The sequence below is a fragment of the Ictalurus furcatus genome, chromosome 4 (assembly GCF_023375685.1).
Source record: "Ictalurus furcatus strain D&B chromosome 4, Billie_1.0, whole genome shotgun sequence".
Lineage (NCBI taxonomy): Eukaryota > Metazoa > Chordata > Actinopteri > Siluriformes > Ictaluridae > Ictalurus > Ictalurus furcatus.
In genome coordinates this window covers 19132988-19146389 of record NC_071258.1, presented here as the reverse complement: position 1 = coordinate 19146389, position 13402 = coordinate 19132988, and the positions used below count along the sequence as shown (strand labels likewise).

Here is a 13402-nt window from a genome sequence, read left to right as displayed (position 1 = left end):
GCCTCCGGACTCCGAACCACATCATGAACTCCCCCACAAACTGTTCTACACTGTCCAGGTTCCTACAGTGCTTATCCAGTTGGAGCTGCACCCACTGACGGGCCGGTCCAAAGAACCGGGACCACATGAATCGGAGCCATTGCTTCTCCTCTGGCTTAGGGTCTAACAGGCTGGAGAAATAGAATTGACAGTCTACCAGAAAATATTCTGGGGCACCGAAAAATCCGTCAAATGGATCAGGAAGCTCCATAAATGTCCATTGCGGGAATTGGACTGAGTCCATAGCGGGGACAGTTGGCGTCGACTTCCGGGTTCTGCGTTTTCTCCGTTCTCCTGCTGCATCCATGTTTTGGCGGAAGATTCTCTCACGTATCGTGACGGAGCGGAGATAGGACAGATGCAAGTGCAGTATGAACAGTGTTTATTTTAAAAGAGAGACAGGCAGACAAATCCAAAACGTAATCCATAAACGTAATCCAAAACAGGCGAAGGTCAGGCAATTGGCAAACAGGCATACACAGGGTTAAACATGAATCAAGGTCGTGGTCATGGAAAACAGGGTCAATAAACAAAACGAGAAACATGAACTATGATGAGGAACTGGGAACGGATAATCCAGCATGAACTAACTCTAAACATGGAACGTGACTATGACTACTAAACGAACTAATCTAACTCTACGCTAATCTTCCGCGTCTTGTGCTGGGAGGCGTGCGGTATATATGTGGACATGATCAGCGTCTAAACTGCTAGCAGCTGAGGGCAATACAGACACGTGAAATCCCAGCCAATGACAGAACAGGGAGGAGACATGACAGAAACATAAACAAAACACACGTGTCCAGATGTCACTATTGTCAACAATGGAAAAGCAGGTGCTTGCGCATTCGCGCTTAAAGCACGCTGCTTCAAGGGGGAATCATGACAAAAGTAATAAACACAATGTTTAAAAAAATTGCATATATGCCAACAAATATATCAAGGTAAATATTAACATTGTAAACATGCATTGAGTAACACAACACAAAAGTCATAAAGATTATTTTATTTAAAATAGCATGAATACAAACAAAATATTTAGACACATCAAATTTGTAAATATAGATTAAGTATTAATACATAAACAGATCACACCTGGAGCTATTTTAATGTGCAAATAAAAATTTAAGTAACGCAACACTAAGGGAACCAACATTACAAATCTGCTTTTGTAGTTTGGGCTACAAATGTATGTAGTCACTGTACAGTGAAGGTGAGGTGCTGTGCTGGCTATGTGCAGTTGGATTGTACTCTCCAAGTGGTATTCTTGTGGGTGTGCATGCATAGGAATACTGGTTTTGGTGAGGGGTGTGTGGCGGCAGTTGAAGCATGTAACCATGGCTCCCTCAACCCATAATATGCAGCACCAGCACTTCATTGTTTGAAGTCAGACTGTCCATTGTCTGAACAAACTCTTTGTCAGATGTTTCCAGTTGAAGCCTTCTTTTAATCTCCAGGTCCTCCTGTGCAATTGCATCAGAGGAGAGTTTCCTCATTAGCTTCTCTCTTCTGTGGTTAGTCAGGGTGGCGTCGAGTCTCTGGCATCAATTTCCCATATTTGCAGACACAGAAACCTCTTCGACTCTTTCTCCACTGGAAATGGATAACTCTGCATCTGTCTGTTCCGAGACCAGGACCTCTGGTCCTACATCGCTGGTCTCTATGCTCTCAGACAATGTGAGTGTGGACGGAGATCCTCCCCAAATTGACTCGCAGAGTTCAACGAACAGCAAGACCACACGTCTGTGGCCACTTTTCTGACCAGAGTCAACCACTTGTCGATAACGGATTCTTATGGCCTTTAGTTGGTTGGTAATGTGACCTGTGAACGCAAAACACAACCCAGTTATACAAAGGCACATAAAAATACACACACATCATTTTATTATATATACATACATACACACACAGGTCTCCAGACTAAAATTTGAGAGCAGTAGCACCGGTGCCTCTAAGTTACTATGTTGCTGAGCTGTTAGTGTTGCTACAATGAGTCCATGGTAAATGTTGGTGGTTACTGGTTGTTGGTGATTAGTGATTATGGTCCATGTTGGTGATTACGCAGGTGTGAAAAGGTTTTCTGTTTAAATTTACTAATATTAGCCAGCCTTTAAACGTTTTTAAAGTCAAAACATTATAGCAACGGTAAGACCTACATACCTTTGGTGACCTCCTCCTTTGTGTGCAGATAATCCTTCCCCATTGCCATGGCTTCCTCCAGTGGTGGATAATCATTCCTATATCTTTCGAGTATGTTGCCGTATTTATTTTTGCAAGTCTCCCAGTCTACGTTTATGACCGCCATGGCCGCCTTGTAGTCATTCATTACATTGAGTAACAATGGCACCTCATCGTCTGTCCACACGAACATGTCCTTGCTTTTCCTCGCCATCATGCTCAATGTTGTGCCTGCTGGTGACTAGCAACCAACTTCCTGTTTACACTTGTATGCGCATGCCCAGTGTGCATGAATGGTCATGTTACATGCATTTTTGGTCGTGTAGTGTGGACAGGGAATGGCTTCTGAAACACAGCAGAAACAGCAGAGTGGACAAAGATCGTTTTCATTTTAAAACGCCGTTTTAAAACGAAAACACACTAATGCAAATGGGGTCTGAGATTACTGAGGATAGTACCACTTAAAAACCATTAAGATGGCTTTGAACTGCAGCTGATATGAACAGTTTTGCTATGATGGCTTAGGACGACAATTGTTATGCTCTTTTTGACCATGCAGTACACAGTTATAAAAGGGAATTATTTATGTAATTATCTGTTGTCACCCAGATGAAGATGGGTTCCCTTTTGAATCTTATTCCTCTCAAGGTTTTTTCCTCATATTGTCTCAGGGAGTTTTCCTTGCCACCATCACCTCTGGCTTGCTCATTAGGGCTAAACTTATAAATTTACAATTTATATGCTGAAATTGTATATTTCTGTAAAGCTGCTTTATGACAGTATCCATTGTTAAAAGCACTATACAAATAAAATTGAATTGCCCAGAGCATCACACTGCTTGCCTTCTTCTCCGAGTGCATCCTGGTGCCATCTCTTCCCCAGGTAAATGACGCACATGCACCAGGCCATACACATTAAGTAAAAGAAAACATGATTCAGCAGATGAGGCCACCTTCTTCAATTGCTCCACTGGCCAGTTCTGATGCTCACATTATAGGTGCTTTCAGCGGTAGACAGGGTATGCGCACTCTGAACAGTCTGTGGCTATGCAGCCCCATATGCAGCAAGCTGCAATGCAATTTATGCTCTGACACCTTTCGATCATAGCCAGCATTAACTTTCTTTCACAATTTGGGCTACAGTAGATTTTCTGACGAGATGAGACGGGCTAGCCTTCGCTCCCTACATGGATCAGTGAGTCTTGGGTGCCCATGACGCTGTCGTCCACTGTTGTGTTATTCACTTCACTTGTCAGTGGTTTTAAAGTTATGGCTAATCGGTGTAGTGTTAATCAGTTTCTCCTGAGTGACAACATGCAGTTGAGGCCAAACATTTAACAACACCTAGGCTAAAAACATTCAAACATTTTTTTTTTTACAACTCCACAGATTTTATGTTGCCATAGGTTTCCTGTGTTTCATTGATTTTCATTGGGCCAAAAGTTTACATAGACTTTGCTGGTATTTGGTGGCACTGCCTTTTAATTGTGTAACTTGAATCAAACTCTTTGGGTAGCTTTCCACATGCTTCACACAATACTTCAAATTACAAATCTTCTATGGGATTTAGAGGCTTTAGGGCTTAGTGATGATCACTCCAATACGTTTTGCCATTTTTATTTTTTTTTACAACTTTGGAGGTATGCTTAGGACCATTGTCCTGCTGTAAGATCCAGTTGTGAACAAGTTTTAACTTTCTGGTTGATATCTTGAGGTGTCACTTTCGTATTTCTAGAAAATCCTCCTTCCTCATGATGGTTTTGAAGTGCACCACTCCTACTTCCAGAAATACACCCCCACAACATGATGCTTCTGGTCCCATGCTTCACAGTTGGGATAATGTTCTTCAGATTAAAAGCTTCACTGTTTTTCCTCCATCTTTTGTTCTTGTCTTGGACTTCAGGTGAACCTTTCAGATCAAAGTTTGTTCATCCTCGGAAGTTAATTTGTTCCTCCTTCCTGAAGGATGCAGTGTCTGTGAGGTCCCACGATTTTTATATTTGCATAAATTTGCATACAATCAGATGTTTCTGTCATTAGGTTAATTTCTGGAATCTTCCAGGTTGTTTAAAGAGACAGTCCATTTGGTGTATATGAACTTTTAACCCACTGGAATTCTTATATAGTGAATTAAAGCTGAAATCTATCTCTATTCAACTGTTTTTAAATGACTTCTTATATGAACAAAGTAGATGCCTGAATTGACTTACCAAAAGAAATGTATTGTAACATGAAAGTGTGGAGTTGTGAAAAGTTGTGCTTGAATAGCTGGTAATATTTCAAAATGCTTTTCAACAACTCATTGGTAATTATGCAAGAATGAATGAGTAGTTCTTTAACACTTACTCCTATTAATTACTAAGAACTAATATTTATATACTCAGTATGTTAGTAGGAGTTATCCATTAACTAAGCAGTAATTACGGAGTCTTAAGCAGTAATTGCTGAGTCTTACATTTCAACTACTAGGCACTACTATAATAACTACTGATTAATTACTGATCGCATCGCCATTAATTCCCTGGTAAACAGCTACTACATTTGGCACCCACACCTACACACACCTATATGTGCACACATACACCCCAACATATTTACAGTATATACACATAGATACTCCCAAGTGCCAGACCCCTTCCTCTCCTCTCCACTTTTCCTCCATCATTTATATCTTACTATATAACTTACTACAGTGAGGAAGCTGGAGGAAGGTTTGGGATAACTCAAAAGTATGCTTTAATTTCTTTTAATCACTTTCATTTTTCAGTCAACTGATTGATGCACACACACACACACACACACACACACACACACACAGCTCTGTGCTGGTCGCTCTCTCATGAAAGGTTTGTCTCTCTCGGTTTTATCTCACCACAGCTCACTACAACACACAGCATTCATTACTATAATTCCCTGCAGGTGTCATCCTTACCACTAACCTTCTCCAGATCCTCCCCCATTAACAAACTGGCAATCGAGCACGCCCCCGCTTCCACACTTACCATTTGTATCACCAAAATAAATAAAATATTTTTAAAAAGTTAAATTAAATATTTGATTAATACAATATTAATTAATTACATTTACACTACAGATAAAATATTTTAAATTGATTTCAATCCTTTATAATTGAAAAGCACCTTGATGCTCCTTTATGGAGGCTTCATCTAAAAATATGCCTACAACTGGTAATACACCCTCGGTGGAGTGCCAGTTCATTGCAGGGCACCAATGCACACATTTACACTGTTAACACCTAAGGCAATTTAGGATAGGGAGGAAACCCACACAGACATGGGGAGACTAATGTGAAACTCCACACAATAAACCAAGCTCAGCACTGATTTTAATTTATTTAAGAATATTTTGTATCCATATGTTTTGTAATATTTTTTGAAAGGCAAAGTAAAGGAGGGGTGGGGATTATGGTGCAAAAAAGCTCCACAAATGTGAAAAGTGTAAAGTATGTTTTAAAAACTTCTATATTGTCTTTCCCTGAAAGTAACACTGTCACTATTATTTCCAGGGAGTTCTTTGGTCAAGGCTGGATGAAGAATGACAAAAATGAAAAGACACCCTACATCATGACAACGACAAAGCACTTCAATGATGTACATATGTATCTATGGTGACTCTGTCATATACATCAGTACTAAAATTGTAGTTCTCTTTCACCCCTCATAACTGCCAGGGGTGGTGCGAATCACCTGTCTGTCATACCTTTTGCACATCGGATCTCATGTACACCACATGAGATCACAGCTATTTGCATAACAGCTTGCGACTATGTTGAGAGCTGCAGGTAACCTGCCCTCCAAAGCTGGCACTAGACTCCTATCATATTTTTGACCATGGTGAGTGTATTTTTCTACATTTCTGGAGTATGCTATGGAACATTTTGGCTTGTTACTTTGAGTGGGTACCCTAATTAGCTATGTTCCTCTTGTTGTGTATTACTGACTTCTCTTTCAACAAGTCCCCTCTCAGTCTGGCAGGTCAGGTTTCCCTCAGAGTTTTTTTATACCCTGCTCCACTACTGAACTTGTTGTATCACTTGGGTTGGATTTGGGTTTCCCTCCATTCTCCCCTTGAATCTTTGTGGGTCAAATTCTCCCTCTGTGCTTATGCTCACTCCCACAGCCTTCACAGTCTGTTAACTAGCAGGCCTTTGGCTAAGCATGACTAATGCAGCCAAGTGGGTCTGATTCACTGCACTGTGTGCTGTTAATCATTAAGCCTGTTCTGTTAACCAGATCCAGTAGCATAAAACACCAGGGTTTTCAGGCTGTGGCTAGTCCCCAAGTACCAGAGACAGAAATAGTCACCATGAATGCCTCCCTAATAGGCTGAGTGTGATCTTCTTTCCACCATGCACCCCAAGAACCTAGTGTGGAAACTCCATGCTTATGAGCCCATTCAAAATGCTGATCTCAGTGGTTAAGGCTCTGGGTTACTGATAAGAAGGTCTCGGGTTCAAGCCCCAGCAGTGACAAGCTGCCACTTTTGTGCTCCTGAGCAAGGCCCTTAACTCTCTCTGCTCCAGGGGTGCTGTATTATGGCTGGCCCTGCGCTCTGGCCCCTAACAAGCTGGGATATGCAATGAAAGGAATTTCACTGTTCTGTAATGAATATGTGATGAATAAAGGCTTCTTCTTAAAAAAAAAAGTAGGATAATGCCATGTCTTGACGATAAGCTAATGAACATGCATTGGTGACTATATGACAGGAGAATGATGTGGTGGGTGCTTGTGTGGGTTTCTGCCCAAGGTCATATCATGCAATTTTCTGGTATTCCATGAAGGTGAACCTGTAGGTCATTCTTTGCAGTGCCCAGAATGTGCACTATGGTATTAGTTGGATTGAATGGTAGATATTTGATCTTCAGTTCCACTGTTCATCAGTCACAGAGAAAAGCTCCCCTGTCTAAAAAGAGTGGGCAATTTCATGGTGGATGTCATCATCCTTGCCTATAGACATGCCACTCTATGAGGAGTGACTCCTCTTCATGGGCATGACTTAAAGTTATGCCACTCCATGATGTAAGTGTTACTATGAACTGGTTGTCACCTTGTACCTTCTTCAGGCTCTACAGGGTTAACATCTTCCCTCCCAATGGTGTGAGTGTGGCTTCCTTTTCATTCAGTCATAGGGTGGGTCAGTTCCTCTGACTTGTTGGCACTCCAGGGTTATCACCAAACAAAAAGGTTTCAGGGAACGATGACTGTGTAACAGCAGTTTTCATTGCAAATACTGCATCATACATCAATTAGTGACTATATTGAAATGTCTCCAACATGCAAGAAGGTATACAGGTGATTCTCACCAACTCTGACAGTTATCCCATCTTCACAGAACCATAGGTTCTGTGGTTAACGAAACTAGTGTTTATTATTTCCCAGTCCAGGGGTCTCATTTATCAACCATGTGAATACATAGTTTTGTACGTAAACCTTTAATACATACATACAGTGGTGCTTGAAAGTTTGTGAAACCTTTAGAATTTTCTATATTACTGCCTAAATATGAATTAAAACATTATCAGATTTCATCAGGTCCCAAAAGTAGACAAAGAGAACCCAATTTTATCAAATTAGATCAAAATATTATATTTGGTCATTTATTTATTTAGAAAAGTGATCCAATATTACATATCTGTGAGTAGGAAAAGTATGTGAACCTCTAAGATTATCAGTTGATTTGAAGGTGAAATTAGAGTGAGGTGTTTTCAATCCTTGGGATGACAATCAGGTGTGAGTGAGAACCCTGTTTTATTTAAAGAACAGAGATCTATCAGAGTCTGATCTTCACAACACATGTTTGTGGAAGTGTATCATGGCACAAACAAAGGAGATTTCTGAGGACCTCAGAAAAAAAAGTTGTTAATGCTCATCAGGCTTGAAAAGGTTACAAACCAATAAAGAGTTTGGATGTCACCAATCCAAAGTCAGACAGATTGTGTACAAATGGAGGAAATTCAAGACCATTGTTACTCTCCCCAGGAGTGGTTGACCAACAAAGATCATTCCAAGAACAAGACATGTAATAGTCTGCAAGGTCACAAAAGAATCCAGGTTAACTTCTAAGCAGCTAAAGACCTCTCTCACATTGGCTTATTTTACTGTTCATGAGTTCACCATCAGGAGAACACTGAACAAAAATGGTGTGCATGGCATGGCTGCAGGGAGAAATCCACTGATCTCCAAAAAGAACATTGCTGCCCTTCAGCAGTTTACTAAAGATCACATGGACAAGCCAGAAGGCTATTGGAAAAATGTTTTGTGGACAGATGAATCCAAAATAGATTTTTGGCTTAAATAAGGAGTGTTATCTTCTTATTAAAACACTGAATTCCAGCATAAGAACCTAATCCCATTTTTGAAACACAGTGGTGGTAGTATCGTGGTTTGGGCCTGTTTTGCTGCATCTTGACCAGGGTGGAACAATTAATTCTGAATTATACCGGCGAATTCTAAAGGAAAATGTCAGGACAAGTCATTTTACCAAAGAATGGTTAAAGAAGAATAAAGTTAATACTTTGGAATGGCCAAGTCAAAGTCATTACCTTAATTCAATTCAATAATTCAATATTGTGGAAGGATCTGAAGCAAGCAGTTCTTGTGAGGAAAAAAGCCAACAACCCAGAGTTGAAGCTGTTCTGTACTGAGGAATGGGCTAAAATTCCTTCAAGCCAATGATCAACATTTACCAGAAATGTTTAATATCAGTTATTGCTGCACAACTGGGTCACACCAGATACTGAAAGAAAAGGTACACATACTTTTACTACTCACAGATATGTAATATTGGATCATTTTCCTCAATAACTAAATATATAATAAACAAAAGTAATAATATAAATAAATAGATGAATAAATAAATAAATAAAATTCTCCTTTTTTTTTTTTTTTTTTTTTTTACATTTGTTTAATTGGGTTTTCTTTATCTACCTTTAGGAAAATCTGATGCTGTTTTAGGTCATATTTATGCAGAAATGTAGAAAATTCTTAACTTCACAAACTTTCAAGCACCACTGTATCTATGCAAAGAATGTGATCTATCAAGTGTGAGAGGATGTGTGTACATTTACACACTCTCCTGACCATGTGCGTGTGTGCGTGGATTAACTGATTACTAGCAGCTCTATTCCTACTTATTGTAGTCATGTCAGCATATTTGTTAGAGTTTCTGACTGTGCTGCAGACAGGTGACACACATTAAATTTACTGGAAAATCATATAAAAGACACATCTAAAGATATATTGAGGTGGTTGAATGCAGCTTTGCGCAGAGAAGACAGTGGTCATCTGTGACGAATGCCAATTTCCTTGTACACACTGGCATTTCTTATGCAAAGAATTATTTTTCTGTGCATGCTTTAATAAATCAGACCCCTGGTGCTGGGGTACTGCTCAGTGTATCACTGCTCACTGCTTACCTACTCTAACTCTTATTTCATAACAGGCATGTTGATTCATTATTGAATTTGTATTATATTATTATTATATTGAAGAAGTAGGATTCCAAAAGGGTATAATGTATAATGTATATTTTGGTGCAGACATTCAATGACAAATTTATAAAGAAGATTTAATCACATTTCTCTGTATTAATCTATAATTGATAATTATATTGATAATTACTGCATTTATTTAATTTAGATGAAATATACATTTATTTAATATAATATAGTTATTTTCCCTTTTAAGGTAAGCAACTTGATTGCATCGGAGATCCTGCGCTGCGAAGACGTGAACACACGGGTGGCCGTGATGGAGAAGTGGGTGGCAGTAGCTGACATCTGCCGCTGTCTCCATAACTATAACGCTGTGCTGGAGGTAACCTCATCCCTCAACCGCAGCGCCATTTTCCGCCTCAAGAAGACCTGGCTCAAAGTTTCAAAACAGGTATGCTAAACATACTGTCCATTATGAATAAAAGTGTGTTTCTTAGCATGAATTTATAGGACTGGAGAGCTTTTTTTCTCTACAGCAGACAAATCTGGGAACATCCACCCAGAAATGTATAGAAACACACAAACCTTAATAATAATAATAATAATAATAATAATAATAATAATAATAATATTATTATTATTATTATTATTATTATTAATTCATTGCAATTTTATTTGTTTACTGCTTTTAGCAAAAGACACTGTAATAAAGCAGCTTTACATAAAACATGGATGTAGACATTAATGAGCAAGCCTGAGGTGCTAGTATCAAGAAACATTGAGAGGAACTAAGCATGGAAGTGAACACAGCCTCCACTGGGTGAAACTGGATAGTGAAATTGTAAATCATTACAGTAGACCACACATATTCAAAAATTTTTTTCATTAGTTCCACTTCCTAGTTTTTTGAGAATTTGCCAACCCCCATCACCCCAGCCATGAAACTGCCGCTGCCTAACAAAAACAAAATTGTCAATAGGTTACTTACACACATATTCATATATATATATATATATGAATATGCGTGTAAGTAGTTGTCTACTTTTAATGTCTAAAGCGCATTAAAAGTATGCGCTTTAGACATTAAAGTCTAAAGCGCATTAAAAGTCTAAAGCGCATTAAAATCTAAAGTTAAAGTGCATTAAAGTCTAAAGCGCATTAAAAGACATTAATGTCTAAAGCGCTAGCAACAAAAGTGAGTACACCCCTAAGTGAAAATGTCCAAATTGTGCCCAAAGTGTGAATATTTTTTTGTGGCCACCATTGTTTTCCAGCACTGCCTCAACCCTCTTGGGCATGGAGTTCACCAGAGCTTCAGAGGTTGCCAATGGAGTCCTCTTCCACTCCTCCATGATGACATCATGGAGCTGGTGGATGTTAGAGACCTTGTGCTCCTCCACCTTCCGTTTGAGGATGCCCCACAGATGCTCAATAGGGTTTAGTCCATCACCTTCACCCTCAGCTTCTTTAGCAAGGCAGTGGTCATCTTGGAGGTGTGTTTGGGGTCGTTATCATGCAGTAATACTGCCCTGCGGCCCAGTCTCCAAAGGGAGCGGATCATGCTCTGCTTCAGTATGTCACAGTATATGTTGGCATTCATGGTTCCCTCAATGAACTGTAGCTCCCCAGTGCCGGCAGCACTCATGCAGCACCAGACCATGACACACCTACCACCATGCTTGACTGTAGGTATGACAGACCGTATGGTCTGAGCACTGACAGGCTGACCCCCCACCCCTTCAACCTCTACAGCAATGATTTGCTGCTCAAACTGTCTGAATGTGTCTGATCACTGACCAGTGCAGGGAGGTAAAGCAAGCAAACAGTAATTTTTAATCCTTGTCCACTTGTCCACATTAAGGTTATTAGTAAAGTGTTAGAGTTAACATTTTTTTGTTGTAGGCCTATTAAATATTTTTTATAGTCAAAATATTCAGCCATGGTCAAAAAGTAACATTCTGACCGCTTTCAATAAATTCTTCATTTACTTGACAGAAAGTGTGGGCATTCTATCAATGCATCTTTCAAGCATTGTGAGCATGGCCCAAAACATGTGTTAGTGTGAAATGGGGGAAGGGCAGGGCTTCCAGAGGGTGTCAGTTATTATCACACTCTCTGGGCATTCAATTCAGTTGCATTCAATTCTGTTTATATAACATTTTAACAGTGGACATTGTCACAAAGCAGCTTTATGGAAATCAGGATATGGATTTACATATAAACCACTAATGAGCAAGCCAGAGCAACAATTACAAGGAAAAACTCCCTGAGATGAAACCTTGAGAGGAACAGCACTTAAAAGGAAACTCATCTTCTTCTGGGTGAAACTGGATAGTGCAATTATGAGTCATTACTCATTCATCCACAACTGTATACACTGGATATAAAAAGTCTACACACCCCTGTTAAAATGGCAGGTTTTTGTAATGTAAAAAAATGAATCCAAGATAAATCATGTCACAACCTTTCCTACCTTTATTGTGAAATTGTAACTTATAAATTAAATTGAATAACAATAAGTGAAAAAAATAAACATATAAAAAAAATAATCTGGTTGCATAAGCGTGCCAACCCCTACCCTATTACTTAGCAAGTTAAAATGTCCAAATTGGGCCCAAAGTGTGAATATTTTGTGTGGCCACCATTATTTTCTAGCACTGCCTTAACCCTCTTGGGCATGGAGTTCACCAGAGCTTCACAGGTTGCCACTGGAGTCCTCTTCCACTCCTCCATGATGACATCACAAGTGGATGTTAGAGACCTTGTGCTCCTCCACCTTCCTTTTGAGGATACACCACAGATGCTCAATAGGGTTTAGTCCATCACCTTCACCCTCAGCTTCTTTAGCAAGGCAGTGGTCATCTTGGAGGTGTGTCTGAGGTCGTTATCATGCAGGAATACTGCTCTGCGGCCCAGTCTCCGAAGGGAGGGGATCATGCTCTGCTTCAGTATGACATAATACATGTTGGCATTCATGGTTCCCTCAATGAACTGTAGCTCCCCAGTGCTGGCAGCACTCATGCAGCCCCAGACCATGACACTCCCACCACCATGCTTGACTGTAGGCAAGACACACTTGTCTTTGTACTCCTCACCTGGTTGCCGCCACACACGCTTGACACCATCTGAACCAAATCAGTTTATCTTGGTCTCATCAGACCACAGGGCATGGTTCCAGTAATTCATGTCCGTAGTCTGCTTGTCTTCAGCAAACTGTTTGCGGGCTTTCTTGTACATCATCTTTAGAAGAGGCTTCCTTCTGGAATGACAGCCATGCTGACCAATTTGATGCAGTGTGCGGCGTATGGTCTGAGCACTGACAGGCTGACCCCCCACCCCATTCAACCTCTGCAGCAATGCTGGCAGCACTTATATGTCTATTTCCCAAAGACAACCTCTGGATATGATGCTGAGCACGTGCACTCAACTTCTTTGGTCGACCATGGCGAGGCCTGTTCTGGAACCTGTCCTGTTAAACCGCTGTATGGTCTTGGCCACTGTGCTGCAGCAATCTTCTTATAGCTTAGGCCATCTTTGTCTACAGCAAAAATTATTTTTTTCAGATCCTCAGAGAGTTCTTTGCCATGAGGTGCCATATTGAACTTCCAGTGACCAGTATGAGGGAGTGTGAGAGTGATGACACCAAATTTAACACACCTGCTCCCCATTCACACCTGAGACCTTGTAACACTAACAAGTCACATGACACCGGGGAGGGAAAATGGCTAATTGG

General features: G+C 40.2%; 1 protein-coding gene across 3 annotated transcripts in view; it reads left to right on the top strand.

The window, feature by feature from the left end:
• Positions 1-13402, top strand: part of rasgrf1 (Ras protein specific guanine nucleotide releasing factor 1) — a 415815-nt gene that overhangs the window by 381662 nt on the left and 20751 nt on the right. For 2 of the 3 annotated variants that reach the window (XM_053623247.1, XM_053623248.1), the window contains 2 exons: positions 5743-5827; positions 9923-10120. In XM_053623247.1, coding sequence (XP_053479222.1) covers positions 5743-5827; positions 9923-10120 — 283 coding nt within the window. Of the gene's footprint in view, positions 1-5742; positions 5845-9922; positions 10121-13402 lie in introns of those variants that run through there. The other variant, XM_053623249.1, reaches the window with a different exon arrangement.